This window comes from Nothobranchius furzeri, chromosome 19 (assembly GCF_043380555.1).
Source record: "Nothobranchius furzeri strain GRZ-AD chromosome 19, NfurGRZ-RIMD1, whole genome shotgun sequence".
Classification (NCBI taxonomy): domain Eukaryota; kingdom Metazoa; phylum Chordata; class Actinopteri; order Cyprinodontiformes; family Nothobranchiidae; genus Nothobranchius; species Nothobranchius furzeri.
This window is the reverse complement of record NC_091759.1, coordinates 6,810,980-6,838,929: the sequence shown is the minus strand read 5'-3', so window position 1 is coordinate 6,838,929 and position 27,950 is coordinate 6,810,980. Positions and strand designations below refer to the sequence as shown.

The window sequence follows — 27,950 nt, the reverse complement described above, 5'->3', positions numbered from 1 at the left end:
ACAAATCATCTGTTTCCATTTATTCCTGTCTTCTGCCTCCTCTATCCTCACACCATCTAACTTCGTGTCCTCTTTCATCGCATAAATCTCTTTTTTGGGGGGCTTTTCCTCTCAGCCTAGTTGCTCCAGCATCAGCATCCTTCTACCTATGTAATCTCTTCCCTAGACAAGCTCAAACCATCTGATTCTGGCCTTTCTGACTTTATCTCCAATACATCTAACATGAGCTGTCTCTGTTGTTGACTTATTCCTGATCCTATCCTCATCACTCGAGAACCTCAACAGCAGCCTCCAGGTCTGCTTCCTGTCTTTTCCTCATTGACACTGTCTCTAAATCTTATTTGATTTGGCTTAAGTTTTACATTTATCCCTACATGGGTCCAATATAAGGAATCACCAGCTTGTGACCCCTTACAGATGTATGTTTATGCAGATTATAATAACACACACTTAGTTTTCTGATCTGAAAAGATCTGAGTCTCTGAATTACATATTAGAAGATATTAGTTCACCTAATGACATGCTGCACACCAGCTGTTATGAACAAAATTAGGATGATTTTAGAAAAATGTTAAAAGGTGTGGAATTTTTCAACAATAAGATCATTGTTAAGATAATGTGTTATTATGATAGTTCTTGCACAATCCTTACATTTTGCAATAACATCCACAGAAGTATCTGGTTTTATTTATTTATTTAATGCCTGAAGAATAATTCCTACAAATGCGAGTTAATTATTATTTTATTTCTTATTAGCAACACAATTACTTAATAAATGAAATGCAACTAGATTTGAGTAACTTTTCTGGATTTTTTCAACCAAAGGGCAACTAAGTTTGGGAATATATTTTATATTAGTTGAGTGAAGCGTCACCTAGCGATTGCAAAGTTTATTTTTCGACCCGGAACCGTTATACCGTTACGTGTTCCCTTACGGTAAAAATTAAAAGATACTCCCATCCGAAAATGTCGAGGCACCTTCGTTTCATCGCTCGGACGGTCATGGTTCCAGATGGAAATATCGATGCAGCGTACAAGGCTTTAAACAGGTTAAAATCAATAACATTTCACATGATTTCTTTACTGGTTTTGTTGTTATTGTTGGAAGGATTAGCCACGTTAGCTTTAGCCTTTAGCTTAATGTCACAGCGTTGCGGCTGCGCAGTGGACGCCTGCGTAAAGAACAATCCCGATTCCCAATTTAAAAAAATGCATAAATATGAATTTAAACAGGTTGAAGTGTGTTGATCGTGGACACAACTTAATAATTTCTTTGGATTTTTTTTAGCTTTCAGTTGAGTGGTTTTCTTATTTCTAAAGATGTCAATTTATTTTGACCTTGACTTGAATGATTTCTAAGTGAAATTACACGATGTGTTTATTAAAACACTTCTTTTCTATATGCAGGGACTAGATATGTATTGTTGCTTTTAGCCGAATTGTGTAGGTCTGTCATGTATGTAAATGTAAATGATTAAATATATTTCCATTTGCATTTGTTGTTAAAACATTACTAAACAAACAAAAATGAGTAGTTTAGGTACATTTTAAATTGGTAAATATATAAATAATATAGAACAAGTACCACAAACTAAAGATCTATTCTCTCAGTACTATTTTTCTCTGTATTTGTTGAACGGAGAGTTTTCACAACCAGATTATTTTTCTTCCCATTCTCTGCAGGGTCCTGACCCAGGATGGGATCATCGACACAGTAAAGCGCAAACGCTACTATGAGAAGCCCTGCAGAGAGAGGCAACGAAAGAACTTTGAGAGATGCAGGCGCATATACCACTCGGAAATGGCCCGAAAACTAGCCTTCATCTCTAAGACAGACAGAGAGGATCCCTGGCTTGGCTGCTAGTGAAAGGAAAGTTGTTGAGGCAAGACAACAACGAACAAACTAAGCAAAGTGGAAAGAGGAAACAAATCCAGCATAATTTTTGTTACAACTATTGGGGAAAGAGTGGCTGTGAGAATGTCAGATTTGAATTTAAGAGGAAATTACTGATTCATTCTTTGTAAACTTTCTTCTCTAAATGCTAAGTAATATGTGCACATGCTCATGATTCTACTTAATTTTTGCCCTCAAAAGATTTGTTCATTTATTTAGTAACAAAAAAATCAATCCAGGATTTTATTTAGTTTCATCTCCAGAGTATTTTGCACATTTCCTGCAAAGTGTAAAATAAAACTGGAATGTTTTGAAAATTCCTGCTAACTGTGAACTTCAGGAATTGCATTTTGATTACTACAGCATGCGATAAAAGGAAACAAATAAAACCTGCTAAAATATAGCCAACTACTATGTTTTACTCATTAGGGTGTCAAATTTTGGAATTTTGTTTAAAGCTACGTTGTTTTGGATTAATAAAAGCAGTTTAAGTCATTTAATTTGTATTGGCTTATTTAATGTTTGCAAAGTAGAAACACAAAATAATTGTTAAATATTATTTTTTCTTTCATTACACATGCCACTAAGGTACGGCAACAATTATGGACATTTCACATCTTTGGCAAAATGCTGCAATGTAATGAAATTAACTACCGGTACATAGCCTCTAAAATAAATATATGGCTAGTGGGAATATGTATCTGGATGCCTCAAACTTTTGTTTCCTCGTGTGATTTCCTTTACCATCACCAAAGACTGAAAATGTGTAGATATATTTGAATAAATCAAAAGTTTAATAACTAGCGCTGCTCTGTTTTGTTAGCAGAGATGTCATCCGCTCTTGTTTCCACGTTTAGCACTGAAGCTTGAATGAAACACTGCATAGTTTAGGTTTGATGCTAATTGAAACTGTAGGATATAATCTATAATAAAATCTGTTGACAGCCACTTAGCAGCACAGTACAAAATCACTATGTAGCATACATGCTAACAGCCATATTATTTATTTTCATGATGTGTTCTGAATATCTATCTGCATATGCCTTAAAATAACCATGGTTTATCAGTTTGAGTAGCTCTTTGCTGTTTGAATCTGCATGGTAACAGTATCTGCTGTGTTGCAATCAAAGAAAGAACTGAATGTGCCTTTAAACATGTGTCATGCCGTTCACTGTTGCAGACTCGTTTTATTTTCATAGGAATCCTGAAACATCAGGAAACGTGAGTCCATCTGTTATCTTAATGTTGTCTCAACTAAGAAGACACTGTGGTATGATCTAAATCATCTCCCTTCTCTTGTTACTTCCTGTTTAATGTCATTCATTGATTGCAAACAGTAATAGACAAACTGTTACCCTCTTTCATGTAGCATTCCATTTTGCACGTGACTTAAGTTGTGATCCACTCCTCCAGTCTATATCTTATTATGGAATTATGTAAGACTGCTATCCAAGCCTTCTTTGTGAAGGTCTGCAAAAATCCATAATCCTGTCTATATATCTTGTTGACAATAAATTCAACAGTGTGGGAAATTAAGATGGAGTGATTGGCATTTCCTCCCTTTTCTACTGTTCTAGTAGAATAATTACCCCCACAGAGCATCTAATGACGGATTGACGCTTATATATCAAACTGAGTTGACTTAGTCACAAAACAAGAATGCCATAAGTCAAATTCCTAGATATACAAAAACATATAAGCGTTTTTGTTTACATTTCTTTTCCTGTTTTCATCACAATTTGTATTATTTAAGGCACGTTACTGATTTGAGTGATTTTAAAAAAATATTTGTATTCAAAGGATTTGTTTTTCCCGTTATGTGTCTCATAACAGATTAAATGTGACCTGTTATGAAAAGCAAAAATGTAAGCAGATGCGAGCACGAGTAGCCGCGTGCTGTCCCACTCCTCCTCGAGCCACACCGCCCACACGTGCTGCTCGTGGAGGTGCGTTGACACGTGCTGCATGAGCAGCACGTCGATCCGCGCGTGTTCAAGCAACCAACGCTCTGGAGGCTTCCTATTGGTCGGCTTTCAGCCAATCAGAACGGAGCCCTTCTTCCTCTTGGCCAATCACAGCAACAACGTAACTGAAGAGCACGCGCAGCAGCTGTAGTTGAGCTTGGCTGGTACCTCGTGTTGGGCTCGGAAGGTTCCCAACAGCGAACAAAACACAAACACCGATCAGAGGAGAAGCAGAACCGGACTGTGAGTTAACGGGAGAGCAGGACTCCTAAGTGTGCTCGCCGTTTGCTCTGGCGAGGCTTTTTCTCTGGAACAAGAATAGTTTATCTACCGGAATTCGAGTTAGCAAAAAGGTAAGAACTTCTCTTTTAAAAACGGTCTTTTCCAAACAGGACTTCAGCGCATTAAACGCAACATCATAAACAGCCGCTGTTACGTCACCTCATACACGTCGAGAATTATGAATATTGTGAATTCACCTAAGAATCACACACGTGTGCTAGAAAACAGGGTTTTGTGTCAAGTAATCGCACACATAGGATGTTTAGTGTCACAGGTTAAAGGCTGTAGAAGAATATCAAAGTGAGCTGCAGACGGATCTGTTATCAGACACTTTCTGTTGAAACACTAAACGTGTGGAAACCATCGACATAGAAATAAGTGGAAACTCACTGACCGATGCACTCAGGTTTCATAGGAACAGCAGCGTCTTAATTGGTTCCAGGCTGTTCGTTTTCAGCTTTCTGATGATCTTTTGCCTCCTTAAAATAAAAACGCGATCCTGCAGGCACTATAGGTTTTATGTGATCTTGTCATCACTCATGTCTGGTTTGTGGTGTTACCTGTTTCAGTGATTCTTGCACCTAACTTGTAAAACTTCGTTACAACTTTTTACATGTTTAAAAATGTCTCTATGTTGTTTTTCACATTTATGCTTGTTGATCAGCAGTAACATTACAACCATAAAGAATAAATATAATGATTTTATGTGCAATTTGGACACGAAATGAACCTTAAATGGTCTTTTATTTAATTTAATTGTAATTTTTAGCTCTTTATGGTTGAAAATTGTAGGTATTAACAGTATTTTAGAGATATAATAAGAAAAAAATGTAGATTATTATGTTAATTCAAATAAACATGTAGTATGAAGGCAGTAATGAGCAATTAGAGCTGATTATTTTTTCAGGGAAGATTTTTTGAACCAGTTTCTGTATTTTTATATAAACATTTTAATCTACAATGGAAGAATAGCAAAATTGTGCTTTTAACGCAAACACTTTTTTTTTTTTTACTTTTGAGGGTGTACGCAGAAGCATTTCTCCAAAATGTAGAGAGAGGAATGGCCCAAAACTAACTCATCTGTTGCCATAATTAAACCTAAATAATCATTAAACCCCAACAAGCTCCCTGGCTTGATTCCTATTTTCTGTGGCACCTTTATGAGTTGGTTCATGTCAGGTGAGGGGCCAAAGTTTGCTCTGTTTCAGTGTGATAATCTACCAATGTTGATCACCGACCGTGTCCTTATCTTGATTACATTATACTTGCTCAGACATGACTCACAACTCACCTAAGGTCATATACTCTAATATGTTCCATATTAAGCCCACAACAATCTAGCTTTTGTTGTGTTGTTTTGCTTTGTAATGAGACGTCAACATAATCGAGGCTGAAACTCATTCACTCCAGTTTTCCGTTCAGTTTATTGGTGAAGCTGCAGTGACGAGTTGGCGGTTCCTGACTGTTTGCCTCCACAGATGAATTCGTTGGGCAGTTCTTCCAAATGGCCGTCCTATGACTCGCTGCCCTCCACCTCCAGCTTCCTCCACAGCGAGAGCGAGCAGACCGAGGACGAAGCAGACGTCTTCTCAGATGGAGAGGGGGACAGTGGGATCAAGAGATCCCCCTCAGCTGATGAAGGAATCACGCTTTCAGAGAATTACCTCCGCGTGCCGCCTCATTGGGACTCAAGATTCGTCCGAGATCAGTCGGAGCTCTGCCCTGACAAAACCAAACGTCCGGATGGAGCGTCTTCACTCACTACACCAACCTCTTCATCACCAGGGGATCTGGCCTTCGCTCAGAAAGTGAGCAGCTTTGAACTAAAGTTCTAGATTGAAGCATTTGTTTCGACCAAATAGCAGATTGGCAGCATAAACCTGTCTTTATCTTTCAGTGTGCTGATTTGCACAGGTTTATCCATCCGCTGCTTGGGCTTTTGCGTGGACTGAAGAATGGGCGGTTTGAGAAAGGTGAGGAATAATAAAGTTTTTATTAATATGATTAGTGGCACATAATACGATGCTTATAACTGTTTGTGTTGTCAGGTTTGACCAGTTTCCAGCAGAGTGTTGCCGTAGACAGATTACAGAGGATTCTTGGAATCTTACAGAAACCTGAAATGGGGTAGGACAATCCAAAGTTTTTATAGATCATGTGACCTAAGTAGCAAAGTTTTGATAGCATATACACGTGTCCCAGCATCGATATCACTCCTCTTGTATTTCTGCAGTGAGAAGTACCTTCAGATCCTGGTGCAGATCGAGATGCTGCTGAAAATGTGGTTTCCCCAGAAAGCGTTTGAGTGTAAAGACACGTCCAGCCCGGCCACCGCGCCAACTCTCGTCTCACACTGGCGTCAGAATCAGCTTCACATCCCCGTCAAGGTGAGCTTCTTCTTGTATCTGACATACGCGTGTGTCTTTAGAGACGGTATTCCAAAACATCGCAACAAAGGTTCTTTAGAACGAAGAGGTGACGAGAAACCGAGAACATCGTTCGGTTTGAGTGTTCAGGGTTTGCTTCAGTCGTTAGGAAGAGCGCTGTTCTCCTAAAGGTTGGTTTATGCTTGACGCGTCCGTGAGGTCCGCGTGGCGAAATGGCGTCATTTTAACAACCACGCCCCTCCACCGCGTCTCCGCACGGCCCAAAATTTCCGCAACGCGCACCTAGGGCAATTTCTAACCACGCGGACGGTCGGACGCGGAAAAACATGGCGGACCGGCAAGAGCTAGTATGGCAGAGGTTTGTAAATACAGACATTTGTATGATTCAGCTCTCAAAGATCACCGTGATCAACATGCTGTTAATAATTCTTGGAGAGAAATAGCTCGCACTGTCGGAAAAGACGAGGACGCTGTTAAAAATGCTGGAATGCCATGTTGTAAACAGTAATTTTTACTTCTACTATGGTGTAGTGTTGGATGCATGCCGCAGAGCTCCTTGCTGCCCCCTACAGTTTGGGAGAATATTGGCTCACCGCAGAGACGAGCCGCATGAACCATAAACGCTGCGAGTTGTGAAGCGCGTTCCATCCGCGAGCCGCATCACCAAGTGGAAAGTGAATGCGTCAGGCATAAACCAAGCTTTAAGCAGCTCCAACCTCATAAATTTCACTTAACATGGTTATTTTGGTAGAAATGTTTGTAAAAGTCCCCGCTGAACTTGACCCCTGGATGTACCAGAATGTTTTATTACTGCCGGTGACGTTTTTGCTTTTAGATAATCGTGTAATTCAGAATTAAAAGCCTCTTTTATAAAACAATGCCACCTATTTGCTGCAAAGCTGAGCCGGCATGGAGCCTGAAGTAATTTCTAAGCGATCAGACCACGGCGTTAATGTGGCACAATCGTTTCTTTTTTTCAAATGATGGGAGTAAAAAGGGGGTTCGGGGGCGGTCTCTGCGCTGCCACAGACTTCCTTTTATCTTAGACGTAACTTGCTTTTCATTATGATCGAAGACGTGCTCCTTACGTTCTTTTGACAAGCCGCTCCTAAAGACGTCTGTCCTCCCCCGGCCCCATGAACGGTCTGATGATCTGAGCTCCAGCTCTGGCGGCGAGAAGCTCCTGGAGCTCTGCATCACTCCAGTTTGCCATCTCAGCTGTTAAAAAGTAAAACTTACGGCCGTGTTTACTTTCATTTTAAATATAGTTGCCGTCCCCAAGTGGAGGAGTTTAAGTATCTCGGGGTCTTGTTTACGAGTGAGGGAAAACTGGAGCGTGAGATCGATAGGCGGATTAGTGCTGCATCTGCAGTGATGTGGGCGTTGTACCGGTCTGTCGTGGTGAAGAGAGAGCTGAGTCAGAAGGCGAAGCTCTCAATTTACCGGTCGATCTACGTTCCTACCCTCACCTATGGGCATGAGCTTTGGGTAGTGACCGAAAGAACGACATTGCGGATACAAGCGACCGAAATGAGTTTTCTCCGAAGAGTGGCTGGGCTCTCCCTAAGAGATAGGGTGAGAAGCTCGGTCATTCAGGAGGGGCTCGGATTAGACCCGCTGCTCCTCCACATCGAGAGGAGCCAGTTGAGGTGGCTCGGGCATCTGGTCAGGATGCCTCCTGGACGCCTCCCTGGTGAGGTTTTCCGGGCACGTCCAACCGGGAGGAGACCTAAAGGTAGACCCAGGACACGGTGGAGGGACTATGTCTCTCACCTGGCCAGGGAACGCCTTGGGATTCCCCCGGAGGAGCTGGCTCAAGTGGCTGGGGAGAGGGAAGTCTGGGCCTCTCGCCTTAGGCTACTGCCCCCGCGACCCGACTCCGGATAAGCGGATGAAAATGGATGGATGGAAATAGTTGCTGGCCGGAGCTCGGCAGTAACTCCCTACATGATCAGGACTCCTCCTTCTATTGCGCCAAGACATGCATTCACAAGTCAGTCGTTGCGGTAATGTTGCTACAAATATAAAGTCTTCAGTATTGGAGCCATTTTAAGATGGCAGCAGTTTTATTGGGACTTTTTGCTGCCGCACCTTACATTTCTTGTGTTTTACTGTTTTTTGCTGCTTCCCATGCTGAGTAACCGAAGCCAAATTCCTAGATTGTGTAACAATTTTGGACAATAAAACCGATTCTGTACTCTGATTTTAGCGGTGCTAGAACTATTTCTTTAAAAAAGACATTTATTCGAACTGAGGCCTTTCGGGAAGCTTTCTATGCGTCTGCTTTTTTTACTTTCTCACAGAAATTCCCCTTTTAAAGCTTTTGTTTGTTGCTTTTTGTTTTCTTCTACATTAGGACTTATTTCATGCCTTTTTTCTCAGAGACCTTAGTCACCGCTGTTATTTTTGGTCTGCTTCCATTGCAGAAGAGAAAACTGAGCTGGTCTGACCTCGATGTCGATGACAGAGTCCCAACCAAGCACAGCCACCATCAACAAGAAAAACACGAGTGCTGCCACGCGGCCACTTCACTCGACACCGTCTCTACGCGTCTTCCCCCGTCTCCTCAGAGTCACGCCGTTCAATGGGCTGAGGACGACTGCGCGGCCAGGCTGAAGTTTACCGACAGGACCGGCCTTTTGAGCAGATTGTCGTGTAGCGGGAGAAAAGACGAGAATCAGACGCCTCCTGAGACTCCTCTGCCCTTCTTGTGTGGCAGCCCGGCCACGCAGGACTGCTCGGTGTCTTCAAGCAGCAGCGTTACTCCAGCTGACTCACCTTAATTGGCAGTGGCTGACATTGCGATCACATGGAGGTACCGCAGCACGTCAGCCAGAGTAAAGGCAGGGGGCGGGGCCTGATTACATAAGCATGGAGTACGGCTTTGAGCCAGTCTGTGATGCCTGCGAGGCACATTAAACCAGAGGAGGAGGAACACACACACACGCACACACACGCATGCACGCACGCACACACACACACACTTATTAACCCTTAACCGCCTGGAGTGGGTTTGATCAGGTGTTGCACTAAAATTCTACAAGGAATGATTGTTTGTAGGAAGTTTACTTCTGCATAAGTAGCTAACTTGATACTTTACAACCATTAAAGCAGTCTTTGCACTGTTATTTTTATCTTTTTATATCATGAAAGGAAGTCCTTCTGTAGCAGCATGGCTTTATTACTTCTATTGATGTGAAAAAGCACAAAAGATTTGTTGTCCTATTTCATTTTGACGTTTTAAATTTAATTTGCAGTTACTTCAAATGAGCGACATCACTAATTTCTTGCATTTTATGAACAAAATAGTTTTATTTTTCAGCTTGTGTTGGTAAAGTTGTTGTTAGAAGCACATTTCCTCCAGATGTTTTACAGCTGCCAGAACCTGGAGCCCAATTCAAAACGATTACCTCTCCACCGGTTTGTGTAATTAAAGACTTAGAGGCAGACTAAATAATCCCCTCCTACTGGACTTTAACCTGTCAATAATGTTAAAGGAAAACTATCATACAGATGATTAAAAATAGAAATCAGAATATCAAAAACATTTTTTTATTTACCTGATTGAAGGATATAACGGACTTAAGGTGGAGCTGCTGCCGAAATGTGCCAACCGAAACCATTTTTGCTTTATCTTATTTTCACCGAGCTTTGTTTCTGTCGGCACTAATTAGGAGATTAGTTGATTGACTATTAATATTTGACTTGTTTGAATGTTTTTCTGTCTCTAGCTCTTTTAGCCACTTTATTTTCAGTTTGAAAATCCACAATTCTAAGGAGAATATTTAAGTTTGAAAAGATCTATTTAAGCGTTTGTGAATTTGATCTGATGCCTCTGCACTTTGGATGAAAATGAGGAAATGTTACACATCTGAGATATTATTTATGAAACAGTACTTGATATTTTTGATTTCATCAGCTGACCAGTGGTGCCGGTTGTTGTTGACGGGCATCAGAATGAGAGATTTTTCTTTAATGACTTATTTTTTGGCACTATCACGGGAATCTGTTTAAATCAGGATATGAAAAACAAATTCAGACTATAAAACTGTTGCTTTTGTAAAATTTGTTAACTTTTGAGGAAGCAATAAGAACTTAGCTTGGTGAAAAGATCCACTTTTTCCATTCCTGAACTCGTTTTTCTCATACTTTTTTAATATTTGGGTTTTCGTGTTTTAAGTCCGGTATCATTCATGTTGAATGGCTTCTCATCTCTGGTGGTTTGTCACCGTTCAGCCTTAGAAACACAAACAAAACCACATAACTGCCCGACTTTATGAAACAGAATTTTTAAAAGTGTACAATTACATAAGTGATGTAAAATACCACAGTGTGTTATTGCAAACCGAATGTGCTTCCGTGCAGATGTTTCTCAGGCTTTGTCATGACTCATTTATGTTATTTAACGTGAGAATTGTGGGCAGAGAACGGGACAAGTGTTGCATTGTTTTGGGAAATAAAAGGAATAGAGATGCCTGGTGTTGATCGGGAACGGCAACTATTTAGCAAAAACATAAAATTCTGTTTTTTAGGTTTTTTTTTAAATCTGTGAATGAACAATTCCCAAGTAGCAATAACAAAAATCTGACATTTCCCACAGTCTATAAAAGCACCATTACTAAGTGCTAATTTCCATTTGCATCACCAGATCTTCCATGTGAAGTTTTCACCTCCACAATCCTAAATCTTATATCCTTTTAATTCCAGCCCTTTGGGGTAAATGTGAGTCGGCAAGCCAATACTGTACATAAGTTGGAATTCTGTATAAACTCACATAACCAGAATGGTTCATTTATAAAACAAACAGTTCTAAAGGGTTCTGCCCATTTTAGAAACAACAGTAAATTTCATTTCACACTTGTATGTGTACAGTTTGTCCTATTGTTGTTTGTAGGGCTTTTTTGTGTTTCACAAGACATTGTCCTGCTTGATAAATGTATTTTTATATATAATAAAAGACTGAAATGAAATATTAATCCTACCTTGTTTGAAGTCTTTCTGTGAAACATTGATGTTGCAAGCTTCTGTAAAATGTTCCGTTTCTTCTTTTCTCCATCCATGCTGTCTCTTTGTAGTTGGCAGGGATTCTGGCTCATTTTCAACAAAAATTGTGAGGTTTTTTTTTCAACTAATCTAATAACTGTTAATATATTGTGGACAAACCCTCCGCCCATAAGTACTCATAATTTCAAGGTTACATTATGTCTAAATGGGCTGGTTAGAAAGAAATTCACCCCCTCCAGATTGGTCATGATGGAAAACTTGACCTGTTAAACCAAAAATATTTTTTAGTTTAAAAAGAGGCTGTAGGAGGTGAGCATGTTTATTTCTGCTGTGAAGTTGGCATTTTTAACATGGAACTTGCTCCTTTCTTGATCCAGCCTCCTAGTGGACGAGAGGGGAGCTGCAACACCATTTATGTTTAAAGATTTTGTAACTCTGGTACTGACTGTCATTTGTCATCGTGCTTTTGTTGTAACGTGTGACTACCTCTGTATTGTTCTTGTGCTGCCTTCCCGGACCAGGTCACTCTTGCAAATGGTTAAATACAGAAAATAATAATAAAAAGTGGAAACAAGGTAAAGCATTGTAACCCAAATGTGAAAAAAGCTCCAACTAGTGGAAAGGTTCTATAGATTATACTGTTTATAAATACGTTTTATCAAAATAGGCAATAAAAATGTTCAAATACATTATTACAGCATTTATTAACAGATAATGTATTAATGTATTTTCAAATTTATCCCCTCATATATTTACATATTTATTTGTTTACTTATTCATATTTACGTTTTGTTTACTTTCATATTTATTTCTTCATTTGTTCACGAGTCTATTTTGACAGGAAGAGCGTTCCACAAACGCCTCAACAGAAACGGAGATGGCTGGTATGACATTCCACGTCGCTAGGGGGCGAAAGCGTCGTAAGGTCGCCGTGATTGTGGAAGTGTCTAACTCCGCACCAGGATGTTATAGGGCGCTAAGTTTTAACCATAAGTGGTAAATGATATTAACAGTTATCTGTGACAAATACCCTCACACGGGACAACTTATAATTACAGAGCAGAAAAAGCAAAGAGAAACCAAAGTTACTAGCAGTTTCCGCCGGTGTGAGAACACAGTTGAAGCTGAACCGCTGTTGGTAAGCCTTGGTGTCAATTTAGCGTCAAGTTAGCATGCTAAGCTAGGTGCTAGCCCCGGATAAATTGATTTTGGAATGAGAGAGTGCAGCATAAACTCCTGTGGACATGGCAGCGGGAGCTGGAACCGCGTCCGGTACATCTCTGGAGGCAACACTAGAGAAGAGGTTTCGAAATGTGACCAACACGATGGACTCAATTCAAGGACTGTCAACATGGTGCCTAGACAACAAGAAGTACCACAGTCTCATTGTGCGACACTGGATGAAGTGTTTAAGAAAATGTAAGTACCTGTAATCGGTCGTTCATCGACAGTTGGGGTGATCGGAACAGCTTGTTGATCAACAATGTTTTAATTATTTTCACTCCTCAGAGTATGAACCCCCAGAAAACGAGTTTGAAACCTGCTGTTCAGCTCGCGGGTTTTAGTGTATATGGACAGAAGCTAATTTATACACACAGCCTAAGAGTGAACACAGTTTTATTAAATGTATATTACTTTGTACTAGAAGTCTTGGGTCAACCAATATTGGTTTTTCCATTGCCGATACCAATATGTAGGATTTGGTTAGCCAATGGCCAATATGCACTGCCGATTTTTATGGCCTGAAATCTAGACTAATGTCACTTATAACATCAACTTATGCACACCATTTCTGAAGCTGAATCAGATGTTTATCTTCTAATTTAACTTATTGTTAAACCTTACCTTTGTGCACTTCTCAGTTTTAAAAGCAGACACCTAAGTAAAATTGATTTAAAGTATTTATTATGCTGATGTTATTACTGAATGTGAAAAAAAAACCATTTAAATTAAATTCTGCAACATCTCTGGGCTGCCTGAGAATGCGCCTGACTTCAAGTTGACTTTAGGACAAAAATTGACTGATACCAATGTATAAAAATGGTGAATATCCCCCGTTTAATTGGTCTACTCCTATTTTGTACTCTGAGGACTGAGTCAGCTGGGTTACAAAATGATAATTTGCCTTTAAATAATGTCTGAATCAAATCAAAAGAACCACTATGAACGTCCTTTGATGGTACACATGAACCAGGGTTGTAACGGTAACCGGTGTAGCGGTAAACCCCAGTAAAAAAGTTGACAATAATAATAATCGTCTTGTTTTAAAAATATATATATATATCGGTGGATTACCATAGACGCGGTGACCCATACCAGCCTCCGTATCATCTGCTGAAGTTGCCGGCGGCACATGCGCACTTTATTGTTTACAACAAAAACTTTCTTGAAGCTAAAGCTGAAATAATGGCCAAAGGAGGAGACGGCAGCGCTCAGGACATTTATTATCCCTCAAAGAAGACAAAGTCAGAAGTATGGGCGTTTTTTGGATATTTGAAAAATGCCAAGGGACAGTTGATAGAAGACAGCTATCCTGTTTGCAGTATGTGCAGAAAAAGTGTCTGTGAAAGGCAGCAACGCTTCAAATCTCATGACACATCTGCGTGACCATCACCCACAACTCTACAGTCAACGCAAGGCAAGCTAACATTAGCATTTTAGCTAAAATGCGTGATCCGAGGATTTGGGTTGAGGGAGAAGGCAACGAGTCGCTACATAAAGCAGCCGCAGTGCCGCTACCTGCATATAAACCGTGTCGCGGACACCCCCATGTTGAAATGACGCTATGCATTACGGGGCTCCCAGGGGCAGATAAGAGTTGGTCTCTCTCCGAGAATAATTATGAATTTAACAATGATTACTGCCTGATGACATTTTCCCACATCTGCAAAGCTCACTGGAAGGACACAAACCGAGGACAATATTTTCCTGATATAGGTTTTATTACTCAAGTAAGGGTAAAAATGTATCTGATTAGAAGGCTACTTGAGTACCGAGTATCATCTGGTCTAATATTTTTTAAATGACGACATCAAACAGACAAAAAATAAGAAGTTATGGGCAAATATTGCTATTTTAATGACTAAAGGGAAAAAATGTAAACAAATAAACAACATAATTATAAAATAACAAATTTTAGGCAAAATTTAGACACAAACTGAGAACAATATTTTCCTGATATACAGGGTTTATTTAGTTGTCTGAAAATGTAACACATTTAAAAAAATACTGCGATAATACTGAAAACCGTGATCATTTTGGTCACAATAACCGTGAGGTTAAAATTTCACACTGTGACAACCCTAATACCAGCTCAGTGACCAAGTGGTAGAGTGTCCGCCCTGGGACTGGGAGATCGGGGATCGATTCCCGGTCAGATCATACCAAAGACTCTAAAAAAGGGACCCAGTGCCTCCCTGCTTGACACTCAGCTTTAAGGGGTTGGATTGCTGGGTTAAACCACCAAATAGTTCCCGAGCGCAGCCACTGCTGCAGCTCACCACTCCTCATGGGGATGGGTCAAACCTTTATTTACCTTAAAATGTCATTAATGAAACTGTTTATTTTTTAGTCAAGAGATTAGGGCTGCAACAAACGATTATTTGGATAATCGATTAATCGGATGGGGTCTCGACACGATTAATCGATTAATCGGATTACATGGGGAAATTTTTAAAAACTGCTAGGGAAATGTTATTTCTCTCCTTCCTTCACTTTATTTAACACAACATTATTAGAAAACAGTTCAATAGCAGAAAAACAACATGCCATCACCTAAATTGTCTTATAAGGTGTATAGACAGAGACCCTAAGCTACATCTATCTGTGACCTAAAATGCTTGGTCCAAGTTAAACAGCTTAAGGGCAATTCTCATCTGTTTTGTTTGATCTCATCTGTTGACATTTATTTTAAATGTAATTAAACATAGGCTGTGAATTAATCAAAATTGATCACTATTTCCAAAAATGACTGAAAAAATACCAAATAAAACAAAAGTAAATGAATGCCATTCTCCTTGCGATGATGCCCTGGGCAACTGCCATAAAGTCACATCAAGAAATGCTGCTGATCATTCCAATGATCCCAAATAGACTCACATTAGGCCACATGAAAGCAACTGAACCCAAAAATATATTAACCAGTATATAACTGCACTCTCACACAACACGCCTGCAGCAACAGTTAGGACTCCTCCCTCCCTTTTAAAAGCGTTTTTGCTTCCGAGGACATTGTGGTTGTAAAACCACATGCTAGTAGTCTGGCCCCGGTGTGATCAACCAGTTTCTGCGGGAATGTGACGGCGGAACCAGGGCCAGATTAACACTTTGTTGTACCCTGGGCAACAATATTCAAGGGCTCCATCATCACGACCCGAGGATCACCATAATGTGGTCACATACAGAATATTTTACTGTAATATGCAGTAAATATACTCAATACTTGAATGCCTGACAACACGTAACCCGCCCAGAGTAACCTTTGACCCACCTCGTGTGGACTGACCAATGAGGAGAGGGTCTTAACTTGAGGCCCTCTCTTCATTGGTCAGTCTGCATGAGACTGACTCTCAACTGACATTCGAAGTCATAGGCAGCGAAGCGTCTCTGTGCAGTGCAAAAGCCCGGGTGGACAGTTTGTTTAATGTAGGGTGACCATATTTCCATTTCCAAACAAGAGGACAGGGATCTGTGCCTATGACGTCACACTATGGCAACGCCACACAAACCATGTTGGGACCCATTTTTTGTAAGAACTAAATTAATATCAGAATCTGCCAATAAAAGGGCTCTAAAACAATTCATATGTAAATATTTTGCATATTTAATGCAAAATCTAATTTTTCTGCTTTAGTGCTGCAACAAGGTTTTATTAATAATAAATTATTATACCTTTTGTTTTACTACAGCATCGGTAAGCTTCCTGTGCACAGATTATTAAGGATGCTTGTTTCAGCTGTGAGATTAGACGATAGGATCAATGAAAAAAATAAGTTGTCACACACTCCATGGAAACTTTCAGATAATCCACAAATAGTGGCTTTCAAATGGTTTTGTTACTTTTTGCAAGTTTAGAAAAGAAGCAGATGAGACAGCATGTCTGATAATTTAGTTTTTCATCTGATAATATTAGAACATGTCAGTAATGTCTGAGGGACTTTTACAAACACTGTATAACTAATACTCCTGGAGAGGGCATGAATTACACAGAGGCTTCTGGGGAGCCCAGTTATTGGGGGGGGGGGGGGGAAGACATTTTGCCTTGGCCCCAAAATGTCTTGAAACGGCCCTGGGTGTGTGACTGAGTTTTGAAGGTTATCTGAATTGTATCAGATGTATAACTATGACATGTGTATAACTTATTGTTTTTTACTGGTAAAAACGTGTAGTGGAGATAAATCTACCTACATTTTACTTTGTTTTCTTGTTTTTATTTAACTATTTTCCTGTCCTGTCTGTCTCTCATCTTCCTGCATCTCCTCATAATTCTCCAGAAAATCTGTTGCCTGGATTCTTACTTTTTCACCTCATCAGTTACTTTTGAGCAGATCAAAGAGATCTCCTGACCGCAAAGCGGAGAGCGAGTTTTCGATGCTGCGTGAGGTGAAATCACCACAGCACAGGTGATGAGCTCCGCAGCAGAGCGCTTCAGGCACAAATAAGACAGAAAATAGAGAACATGTGCAGACAAGAACGATCGTGTGCTAATTATAGTTTTTTGGTTGCGCCACTTTGAGAATGGACCGTGCGCTGGAAGCAGCTGCCTGGATCGCTGTGCAACAATGTGGAACCGGTTCGCAGCAGCGCAAGTCTGCAGGCTCTCCCTCGCGCTGATCTGCCTGTACCGGCTCTCCCTCGCGCTGATCTGCGGCTCTCCCTCGCGCTGATCTGCGGCTCTCCCTCGAGCTGATCTGCGGCTCTCCCTCGCGCTGATCTGCGGCTCTCCCTCGAGCTGATCTGCAGCTCTCCCTCGAGCTGATCTGACTTGCTCTGGTCTGCGCGCAACGGTGGGCGGGAAGGGGGGGGGGGGGCGCTTTTGGAAGAGTTGTGCGACACAACGAATCGATGACGCAATTCGTTGCCAACGCTTTTAGTAATCGATTTTCATCGAATTCATCGATTCGTTGTTGCAGCCCTACAAGAGATGACTATCTTTCAGTACATACATGTTAAATATTTAGACATTACCAGTTTATTTTCTATTCTGTATCCAAAGATTCAGACTTTAAAACAATATTGGGTTCTACTTCTCTGGATGTTCAGAGGGTTAGGGTTGGGTAAGGTTTTCAGAAGTTGTCTTGAAACTTTGAAACATTTACCCATTTTTCGCTTCCTTGCAGTTGGGTGCACCGATATGAAATGTTGGACTAATACAGATATTCGATAATAATATCGCTGTTATGGCCAATACCCGATATTTGCTGATACCGATATAAATCTGTTTATGCTTATGAAATAGCAGATTTTGTGTAAACTAAACGTGATGTAATCTGAATTTTTGAATGTCTTGCTTTATTTCTATAAAGCGCAAACTAGATTTTGTGTGTGTGTGTGTGTGTGTGAGTGTGTGTGTGTGTGTGTTATACAGGGTGGGCCATTTATATGGATACACCTTAATAAAATTGGAATGGTTGGTGATATTAACGTCCTGTTTGTGGCACATTAGTATATGTGAGGGGGGCAAACTTTTCAAGATGGGTGGTGACCATGGTGGCCATTTTGAAGTCGGCCATCTTGGATCCAACTTTTGTTTTTTCAATATGAAGAGGGTTATGTGACACATCAAACTTATTGGGAATTTCACAAGAAAAACAATGGTGTGCTTGGTTTGAACGTTACTTTATTCTTTCATGACTTATTTACCAGTTTCTGACCACTTATAAAATGTGTTCAATGTGCCACCCATTGTGTTGGATTGTCAATGCAACCCTCCTCTCCCACTCTTCACACACTGATAGCAACACCACAGAAGAATTGCCATCACAGGCTTCCAGTATCCATAGTTTCAGGTGCTGCACATTGCGTATCTCCTTCAGATGACCTCAAAGATAGAAGTCTAAGGGGTCAGATCAGGAGACCTTGGGGGCCATTCAACTGGCCCATGACGACCAATCCACTTTCCAGGAAACTGTTCTTCTAGGAATGCTTGGACCTGACACCCATTATGTGGTGGTGCACCATCTTGCTGGAAAAACTCAAGGAACATGCCAGCTTCATTGCATAAAGAGGGAAACCCATCATCATGTAGCAATTTCAAATATCTAGTGGCCTTGAGGTTTTCATTGATGAAGAATGGCCCCACTATCTTTGTACACCATATACCACACCATTCATCACATTTTTTGCTCCAACAGTCTTGGAGGGATCTATCCAATGTGGGTTAGTGTCAGACCAATAGCGGTGGTTTTGTGTGTTAACTTCACCATTCACATAAAAGTTTGTCTCATCACTGAACAAACTCTTCTGCGTGAACTGAGGGTTCTGTTCCAGTTCTTGTTTTTCCCATTTTTCAATTTCTGTGTGCCGATCTAGGTCATCCTCGTTGAGATGCTGCAGTTGCTGGAGTTTGTAAGGGTGCCATTTGTGAGTTGCTAATATCCGCCGAAGGGATGTTCGACTAATGGCACTCTCCAGTGACATGCGGCAAGTGCTTCGCTGTGGGCTCTTGCTGAATGAAGCTAGGACAGCCACTGATGTTTCTTCATTAGTGACAATTTTCATGCGTCCACATTTTGGCAAATCCAACACTGAACGAATTTCACAAAACTTAGCAAACAGTTTGCTAACTGTAGCATGGGAGATGGATGGTCTCGTAGGGTGTCTTGCATTGAAATCTGCTGCAATGACCCGGTTGCTGCGTTCACCAGATATCAACACAATTTCGATCCACTCCTCACGTGTTAACCTCGTTGACATGTCAATGGCTGTGAACAAAGAGAAACTTATAAATAACTCATGAAAAAATAAAGTTACGTTCAAACCAAGCACACCATTGTTTTTCTTGTGAAATTCCCAATAAGTTTGATGTGTCACATGACCCTCTTCCTATTGAAAAAACAAAAGTTGGATCCAAAATGGCTGACTTCAAAATGGCCACCATGGTCACCTCCCCTCACCACCCATCTTGAAAAGTTTGCCTCCCTCACATATACTAATGTGCCACAAACAGGACGTTAATATCACCAACCATTCCCATTTTATCAAGGTGTATCCATATAAATGGCCCACCCTTTATACACACACACATTTACACGTTCTGAGATGATTACCCATTAGTCATTGTCCCATGACTAAGCAATTACACATCATCATCATCATCACCCCCCCCCCCCCCCCCCCCCAAAAGCAGATACACAAACAGAATCAAGATGGAAAAAATATTGGTTGTTAATATCAGCCCAGTTTTACTTATCTTGCTGATTTGTTGAAAAGTGACCAACATCGGCTGATACTATCCCCAAGGGATGTGCTAGTGTTCTCTCACTGAAAAAGGTTTTCTGGATTTTCAAAGTAGATGATTATTCAGATTAATGTTAATCTGTCATTACAATTTTTAGCAAATAGCTCAGAAATATTTACAGTAATCATCCAGGGAGGATTAAGATAAGATAAGATAAGATAAGATAAGATAAGATAAGATAAGAAAAGATAAGATGACCTTTATTAGTCCCACAAGTGGGAAATTTGTTTCATTTACAGCCAAGTAAAGTAAAAGTAAAAGTTATGCTGCAGAGGGAGAAAAACATTAAAATACAATAAGACCGACCGCAATGAGATAAAATAAACTCAATACAATAGACAGTTTATACCTTAAGAATGGGTTAAAAATAATAAATGATAACCATACTAGATACAGCTAGAAATACAGAGTACACTTCATCCGACAGATTTGTTGCAGAGTCTGACAGCAGTGGGGAGGAAAGACCTACGGAATCTCTCTGTCCCACACCTTGGGATTAATGTTGATGGCAAGCTATTAAAACACTTAAATATTATATAGAATCTCTAGAATTTTCATGTTAAACAGTTTTACTATGTGCTTCTTTTTAAGATAATTGATATTTGTATCATTGAATTAGTTGATAGAGTGCTGTGTTAGAGATCCTCCATATGTGAGCGTTTGAGTCTCAAACAGCTGTCATGCTGAGTTAGTGTTTTATGTATGTGAGACTGATTTAATCCTGATTGTGTCCAGTAGTTAGCTTCTTTTATTGGATGGATTATCTGAACTTTCCGTTTCTTGTCGGCTGTGTGTTGAGCCTGTTTCCCATGATCCAACAAAATAATATTGACAGGATTGGCCAAAACATAGATATTTTAATATCTATTGACATGTATTAATGCATCTAATTCTGTCAGTGGAAGAAGGATCAGACATAGCTTCAGTCATATTTCAGAAGGTGATGATGCGTTGGCTTGGAAGTGTAAGGGAATGAAATGACTGTTTTCCACCAAAAGTCATTTCCCCCTCTCCTCTGACACAGAACTAGTCTGTATGAGATATGGCCTCAGTGTCTCATGCATTTGCTCTAAACTGCTTCTTTCCAGCTCAAGAGAAGAATGAAGAAAAGGACTTTTTAATAAATTAAAGAACTCTATTTTTAATAAGGCTAATCAATTCAATTCAATTCAAAAATACTTTATTAATCCCAGAGGGAAATTGAAAAGTGTTAGTCAATAATAAGATGTGACCAATCTGTGAAACCAAAATATTAATGACATTATTATAATCCTATAGAATATAATAAGTAATATGACTAAATGTTTCCACTAGGACTGATCTCACGTAGCATTAAGACATGACACATTGCTTTTACTGATCCAATCAGAATCTGCCAGATCTGACGGAGGCGTGGTTTTGGTGGTGTTTGGTAAATCTGTCACCTTTTCATTCGACCATAAACCAAAACATCTGAAGTATAAAACTATGCCCATGTCATCTTAAACGTCAGTTCAAAGTGTTCTAGAGAAGTTGTCGGAGTGGCCAATCCGTAACTTTCCTCTTCAGCCGAAAGAACCAACGACAAGCTGGATAAAATTTGTTGCCGTTCCACCTGCTTCAACGGTTCCTTTCAGAATAAAAGCTGAACCATCACGACCTAGTTTTGGGTCTCGCTAGATGCCAACAAAACTGTCGTGACCCGGAAGTATCTCAAAGACTGGTCTGGTTGGCAAATGCTGCTTTTCCTACCGGCTTCAGTTCCAGAAAGGGTCCAGCTGGACCTCGACAATCCTGATCTAAAGGGAACTTCCAAAAGGGTATTTAGGCCGACAGAATGGCGTCGAATGTGTTTATGAATCTCCTAACCAAAGCTTAGCGCGAAGACATCACCTTCATTTCCCACCAGAACTAATCGTTTCTTCGGCTGGTTCTGAGCAACATTCCACACTACACCATTCTCCCTCTCAATTCACCATACATTTAGTGTTTAAGTTGGTCTAGTTTTAATTTGTTTAGTAATAAATCTTTAAACTTTTAAACTTGACTCTTCTGTTGTCTCCGAGTTAATACGAAGCTGTTACGTAATCCCTGCAATAAAAAGTTCCAATCTTCTGGTTAAACAATACCCACAGATCCATAAGGTTGATTTCATATTTACTATGGAATCTTATGTCTTATGGCTTATTAAATAACATGTAAATAAACTCATTACAGAAGTGTGAAGTCGATCATAAGATTAGCTTCCATTCTACTGATCTCTTTCATTTCTGTTGATTAACTTCATTTTTCTAGCGTTTAGTTAACATTTTTTCTAGGGATGCACCGATGGATCGGCATTTGATCGTAATCGGCCGATAGCGCCCCTATCGGTTTTGATCGGAATTTTCAAAATAGATCAAAGCAAACCGATCAGGTAGGGTTGTCACGGTAACCAGTGTAGCACTAAACCCCGGTAAAAAAAAAAGTTGACAATAATAACCGTCTTGTTTTTAAAAAACTATATTATCTTGGTGGGTTTACCGTGGCTGCGGTGTAGGCGCGGTGACCCTTACCAGCCACCGTATCACCTGCTGAAGTTGCCGGCGGCACATGCACGCTTTGTTTACAACAAAACTTTCTTGAAGCTAAAGCTGAAATAATGGTCAAAGGAGGAGACGGCAGCGCTCAGGAGGACATTTATTATCCCTCAAAGAAGACAAAGTCGGAAGTACGGGCATATTTTAGATATTTGAAGAATGCCGAGGAAGTTTATAGAAGACGGGCGGCTATCCTGTTTGCAGCACGAGCAGAAAAAGTGTCTGTGAAAGGCAGAAACGCTTCAAATCTCATGACACATCTGCGTGACCATCACCCACAACTCTACAGTCAACGCAAGGCAAGCTAACATTAGCGTTTTAGCTAAAATGCGTGATCCGAGGATTTGGGTTGAGGGAGAACGCAACGAGTCGCTATATAAAGCAGCCGCAGCGCCGCTACCTGCATATAAACCGTGTCGCGGACACCCCCATGTTGAAATGACGCTATGCATTACGGGGCTTCCAGGGGCAGATAAGAGTTGGTCTCTCTCCGAGAATAATTATGAATTTAACAATGATTACTGCCTGATGACATTTTCCCACATCTGCAAAGCTCACAGGACACAAACCGAGGACAATATTTTCCTGAAATACGGATTGCTCAAGTAAGGGTAAAAAAAAAGTATCTGATTAGAAGGCTACTTGAGTACTGAGTATCATCTGATCTAATATTTTTAAATGATGACATCAAACAGACATAAAATACGAAGTTATGGGCAAATATTGGTATTTTAAAGACTAAAGGGGAAAAATGTAAACAAATAAACAACATAATTACAAAATAACACATTTTAGGCTAAATTTAGACACAAACTGAGGACAATATTTCCTGATATACAGTGTTCATTTAATTGTGTGAAAATGTAGCACGTTTAAAAAAAATACCGCGATAATACCGAAAACCGTGGTAATTTTGGTCACAGTAACCGTGAGGTTAAATTTTCACACCGTGACGACCCTAATACAGACCATTTTAGATTAGGTTACATTTCCTTTATTCCCAGATTATGTAGTTTGTAGCACTCATTATAATGTTGTAGAAAATTTTTGGCCAATCCACGTGATCGGTATCGGTGATCGGTATCGGTGATCAGCATTCTTTGATATCGGTATCGGTGATCGGCAGCAAAAAAACCTGATCGGTGCATCCCTAATTTTTTCCTTTTGCAAAATCCTTCCTGTCTGTATGTTTTCCTTTATTGCAAAAGTCCTATTTTATTATTATTAACATTTTAGCCACATCTGGTTGTAATAATTGACATCTTTTGCCACTCTTTGTGCTTAATTACCTATTCTAATCCTTACCAATTACTAATATCTGTCAGGTTTTTGGTACGGTCTGGTTTCATTTAGAAGAGTAGAATAAGAAAATAGAGCTGAAACGACAGAAATCTATGAAATTAATTTCATTTATATCTTGGGGAGGGATCTATAATCCAAGACCATGGTTTTGAATCGGAAAAGGGTTGATTTATTTCTCTGGGTCAGGAATGAGGTTGTGTCTCAAGTGGAGGAGTTTAAAGAGCAAGTAACCCCCTACCAGAGTCTTACTCCACTCCCACTTCCTGTTTGAAAAATGCAACAAATGTTGTTGCCAGGCAGACTGAGAGGGCGGAGCCGCTAATACTCACACACACACACACACACACACACACACACACACACACACACACACACACACACACACACACACACACACACACACACACACACACACACACACACACACACACACACACACACACACACACAGGCTCACAACGACATTGTGACATGCTGTACCAGATAACATCACAGCGTACCTCTTAGCCAATAGCGATGGCAAATTTAAATTCAAATACAGTGCAGAGTTTTTACCTGAAGATAGTACAACACTATATATATAAAACACAATATTTAAATGTTAACTAAGATGCACTAAAGCGCCAAATTATTGATTACACGTGTCTTCAGCAGATTTATATAGTTCATCAGCAAAAAAAGTTGATTTGGGGTGACTTGCTCTTTAAGTATCTCAGAGGCTTGTTCACGAGTGAGGGAAAGATGGATCTCAAGATCGATAGGCGTCTGCAGTGATGCAGGCATTGTATTGGTCTGTCGTGGTCAAGCGTGAGCGGAGATGGGAGGCAAAGCTCTCAATTTACCAGTCGATCTACGTTCCTACCCTTACCTATGGTCACGAGCTTTGGGTAGTGACTAAAAGAAGGAGATTACGGATAAAAGCCGAAATGAGTTTTCTTCACAGAGTGGCCGGGCTCTCCCTTAGAGATGGGGTGAGAAGCTCGGTCATCTGGGAGGGGCTTGGAGTGGACCCGCTGCTCCTCCACATCGAGAGGAGCCAGTCGAGGTGGCTCGGGCATCTGGTTAGGATGCGTCCTGGTTAGGGTCGTGCGATCTGACGATATAAGATCGTTTAGGATTATGAAGTGATGACAATCTACCAAAGCTTGAAGATCGTAGAACCATCTATTTGTGTTCTGTCACTTGTGCCATTATTTCTGGGTTTGTCTTCTTCTGGCTCTTGGAGGGTGCAGATGCTTTTTTCCTCCTCTCCTCCATATCTTATCCTCAAGGTCCTTTGTCTGTGTGTGCTGGGTGCACGGCTGCTTCTGCATTTTTTCTGGAAACTGAAATTCACTAAAATGGATCTCGTTGGTTGGTCTCTCAATGTGATTGATAAAATTTTGTCAACAATGAGAACGGGAGAAGGGGCTCCCGGATGCCCCTCCGCGACAGACCCAGTTGGACACATCATGGACTCCTGGAAACAGTTGAACTTGATTTGTTTATCTCAGCTGTCTGTGGAGGACTCTGAAGACGTGTGGGTATTCGTGTTGTTGGTGTCAGGTTTCCTGCTCATTGGCCTTGGAGGCTACCTGGCTTACCGGAAAATTAACGAGCTGTCGAGGAATATTGGCCTGATCCCGGAGCTCAGAGATGGTATGCACCGCGCTGTGAATTCACAGACTCACATAATTGTCGAGATGAATCATAAGCTTGGAACTTTGTCCGAGATTCATTATTGGCACAAAAGATGGATGCCATCAAGGAGAGAGTGGACGAATCAGCACAGATTGGGATAGATTAATGTCCATTATTGGGATTTTGAGAGGTTGAGGACCAACAAACTGTAAGACAGAGAGGAAATTATATCTTTCTGGCCCCAAAACAATTTCTAATCGGAATCTGGCAGGCTTGAGCCTGCAAGGCTCCAACGAAAACTCCCCCCTCAGAAGATATGTGGAATGTGCCTTTGCTATGGCAACTCAACTCTGTCTCCTATCCCTGCCTGGGCGGGACTGTGGGAAGGCCGCTGAAACGTTCCAGGGTCACTGCAACCCTCCAACCCTCAATGCTCCTCCCCTATCCACACTGAGGTGATATGCGCTGCTTATCGTGGCTGCAGGAACTGAAGTGGGGATAGTCCCAACCCACCACCCCACCTAGTGGACACTTATGTTGTGTTGTCTGGAGTCTGTTGCATATCTGTCTGAGGTGGGGTTTTTTTTGCAGATCAAAGCTGCCCTCTCGGTGGAGGGTAGCTCTGAAGTGCCTTTTTTTTCCCTCCACCTGAACCAACCCTCATGTAACCCTCTTATCTCTATTAAGGTAGCGTGACTCAGGGTTGCGAATGACCACAGTCACCAATTCTTGTCATGTGTCTTGCCCGTGTATGTCTGATCTCTGAATTGTGTGTACTAAAACTCTAATTTCCCTCTGGGATTAATAAAGTATCTTTGATTTGATTGATTTGATTTGTCTACTGGCACATTTTTTCTCAGCCGAGTCACGCTAGTCTGCTTCTGTCGGCACAACAGACACACCAAGAGCAAGTGTAAGGCAGTGTGTTGGTTTGTTTTGCTGGGGTGCTCAGTAGAGCTGAGGAAAATAATCTAAAAATCGATGCATTATGATGCAGACATAAACGATTATGAATCTTTGAAGAAGCACACCGTACTCGATTATAATAGCTAGCTGCTAGCATTAGCCACTAGCTTGCTCTTTCTCTAAGCAGTCATTAAGTGTATTCTCACGTGCCTGCTCAATTAGGGAATCTCTGGGTCAATGTTGTGCTCCAAACGTTGCGTTTAGCTTTGTGACTTTTATTATTTGGAGACGTCTGTGTGTGTTTTAGCTAGGGGTGTAACGGTTCACGGGGGTTATTCGAACCGTTTCAGTTCGGGCTGATCAGTTCAGTCCACTTGTGTACCGTTTCGGTTTATTTTTTTCCGTTAAATAATGAATTTTTCACACATTTGCGTGATTTAAGTGCTCCTCACTCTCCAAAGTCATTGCAGAGTGAGCAACTATGCCCCTTTCTGTGCAGCCTACAGTTACAACCAGCATACAATTGAATACAGGTCACATGGGATTACTAGTGACTTTTCAAGCGTACCTGATAGGATTTTATATTTAATATTTATTTTTATTTAATTATATTTTATTTATCATGCCGTACCTTGTGTTTGAGTTTGTGAAAAAGCATGATAAATCATGTTTTTTAGTTGGGTAAGCACCTTCCTCAGTAGAAATGAATGCACTGTGGGCTAATCTATCTAAAATGGCGGTCGGCCATTATGGTATCTCCAATAGACAGCGACAGTCGACGGGGCATCTATGTATATATGTCTGTGGCGCAAATAGCCTGTGAAATAATTAAATACCTCATGCTAGATCAGCAGCTTGTGATGACACCTGGTTCTGCTCACTATAGGAGCCGCTTCAGATATTAAATAAATAAATGAATAAATAAATATAATAACAATATACCGAAAATTAATTGAACCCGAGCCCTTCAAACCACTGAACCGAACCGAATACGAGTTTAGCGTACTTTTAAACCCCTATGTAACACGAGTTACGTTAAATAACATGAGCTATGTGTTTAACTATGTTTGGGTTAATTCTGGACCAGTGTCAGAAAGCTCTAGATTGAACTACTGAGCCTCGGAACGATCAGCAGAGAAAGGAACAACTCAAGGATAGTGTGAATTCAAATTGTATTGAAAAAAAAAATTTAAATAAAACTTACAACCCTGCCTACCTAAAGTTGGCTTCCTGTAGTGCACAAGCACACCTTAATTGGGCCCCAAATGAAATAAAACAAAATTAGGAGACCAATCAAAATCCCCATAAAGGATTTATCAGAGCGAAAGAGTATCTGCTTCTGGTGTTCAGTTCACTCTCCCTTGGTGGGAGAAATCAGAGTCCCTTGTGTGTGTGTTTGTAATTTGTTTGTGTGTTTGTAATTTGTTTCCACTGGTTCCAACACCACCCGGGTAGATTTTAAAGTGTTAGTCTTATCTGTGTCAAAGTGAAATTATGTTTCTGAAGTCTTCTGGAGGCAGATTCCACGGCTGATCAATCCGTATTCTGGTCCGTCTACAGTCGCTCTCCTTTGGG

At 40.6% G+C, this 27,950-nt stretch overlaps 3 protein-coding genes across 5 annotated transcripts in view; all 3 read left to right on the top strand.

Moving 5' to 3' along the window:
- The first annotated feature begins 909 nt into the window (after nucleotides 1-909).
- Nucleotides 910-2,394, top strand: mrps21 (mitochondrial ribosomal protein S21). The gene is made up of 2 exons (XM_015973560.3): nucleotides 910-1,049; nucleotides 1,684-2,394. Exons 1-2 carry the CDS (start codon nucleotides 967-969, stop codon nucleotides 1,862-1,864), a joined length of 264 nt encoding a protein of 87 aa, XP_015829046.1. The 5' UTR covers nucleotides 910-966; the 3' UTR covers nucleotides 1,865-2,394.
- Nucleotides 2,395-3,997: 1,603 nt separating this feature from the next.
- On the top strand, nucleotides 3,998-11,503 carry ciarta (circadian associated repressor of transcription a). Of its 2 annotated transcripts, none has more exons than XM_015973562.3 (6): nucleotides 3,998-4,211; nucleotides 5,619-5,948; nucleotides 6,055-6,113; nucleotides 6,189-6,267; nucleotides 6,374-6,527; nucleotides 8,954-11,503. In XM_015973562.3, exons 2-6 carry the CDS (start codon nucleotides 5,656-5,658, stop codon nucleotides 9,308-9,310), a joined length of 942 nt encoding a protein of 313 aa, XP_015829048.3. In that variant the 5' UTR covers nucleotides 3,998-4,211; nucleotides 5,619-5,655; the 3' UTR covers nucleotides 9,311-11,503. The 2 variants fall into 2 exon arrangements, with proteins under 2 accessions (XP_015829048.3, XP_015829047.3); XM_015973561.3 differs by having other exon boundaries at nucleotides 4,001-4,211; nucleotides 6,038-6,113.
- A 939-nt stretch (nucleotides 11,504-12,442) lies between these two features.
- rprd2a (regulation of nuclear pre-mRNA domain containing 2a) overlaps nucleotides 12,443-27,950 on the top strand; it is a 30,496-nt gene continuing 14,988 nt past the window's right edge. For both annotated transcript variants that reach the window (XR_008564118.2, XM_015973563.3), the window contains exon 1: nucleotides 12,443-12,950. Coding sequence is in view for 1 of the 2 variants with exons in the window: in XM_015973563.3 (XP_015829049.3) it covers nucleotides 12,776-12,950 (175 nt within the window). In the remaining variant the exon portion in view is untranslated. The remainder of the gene's footprint in view (nucleotides 12,951-27,950) is intronic.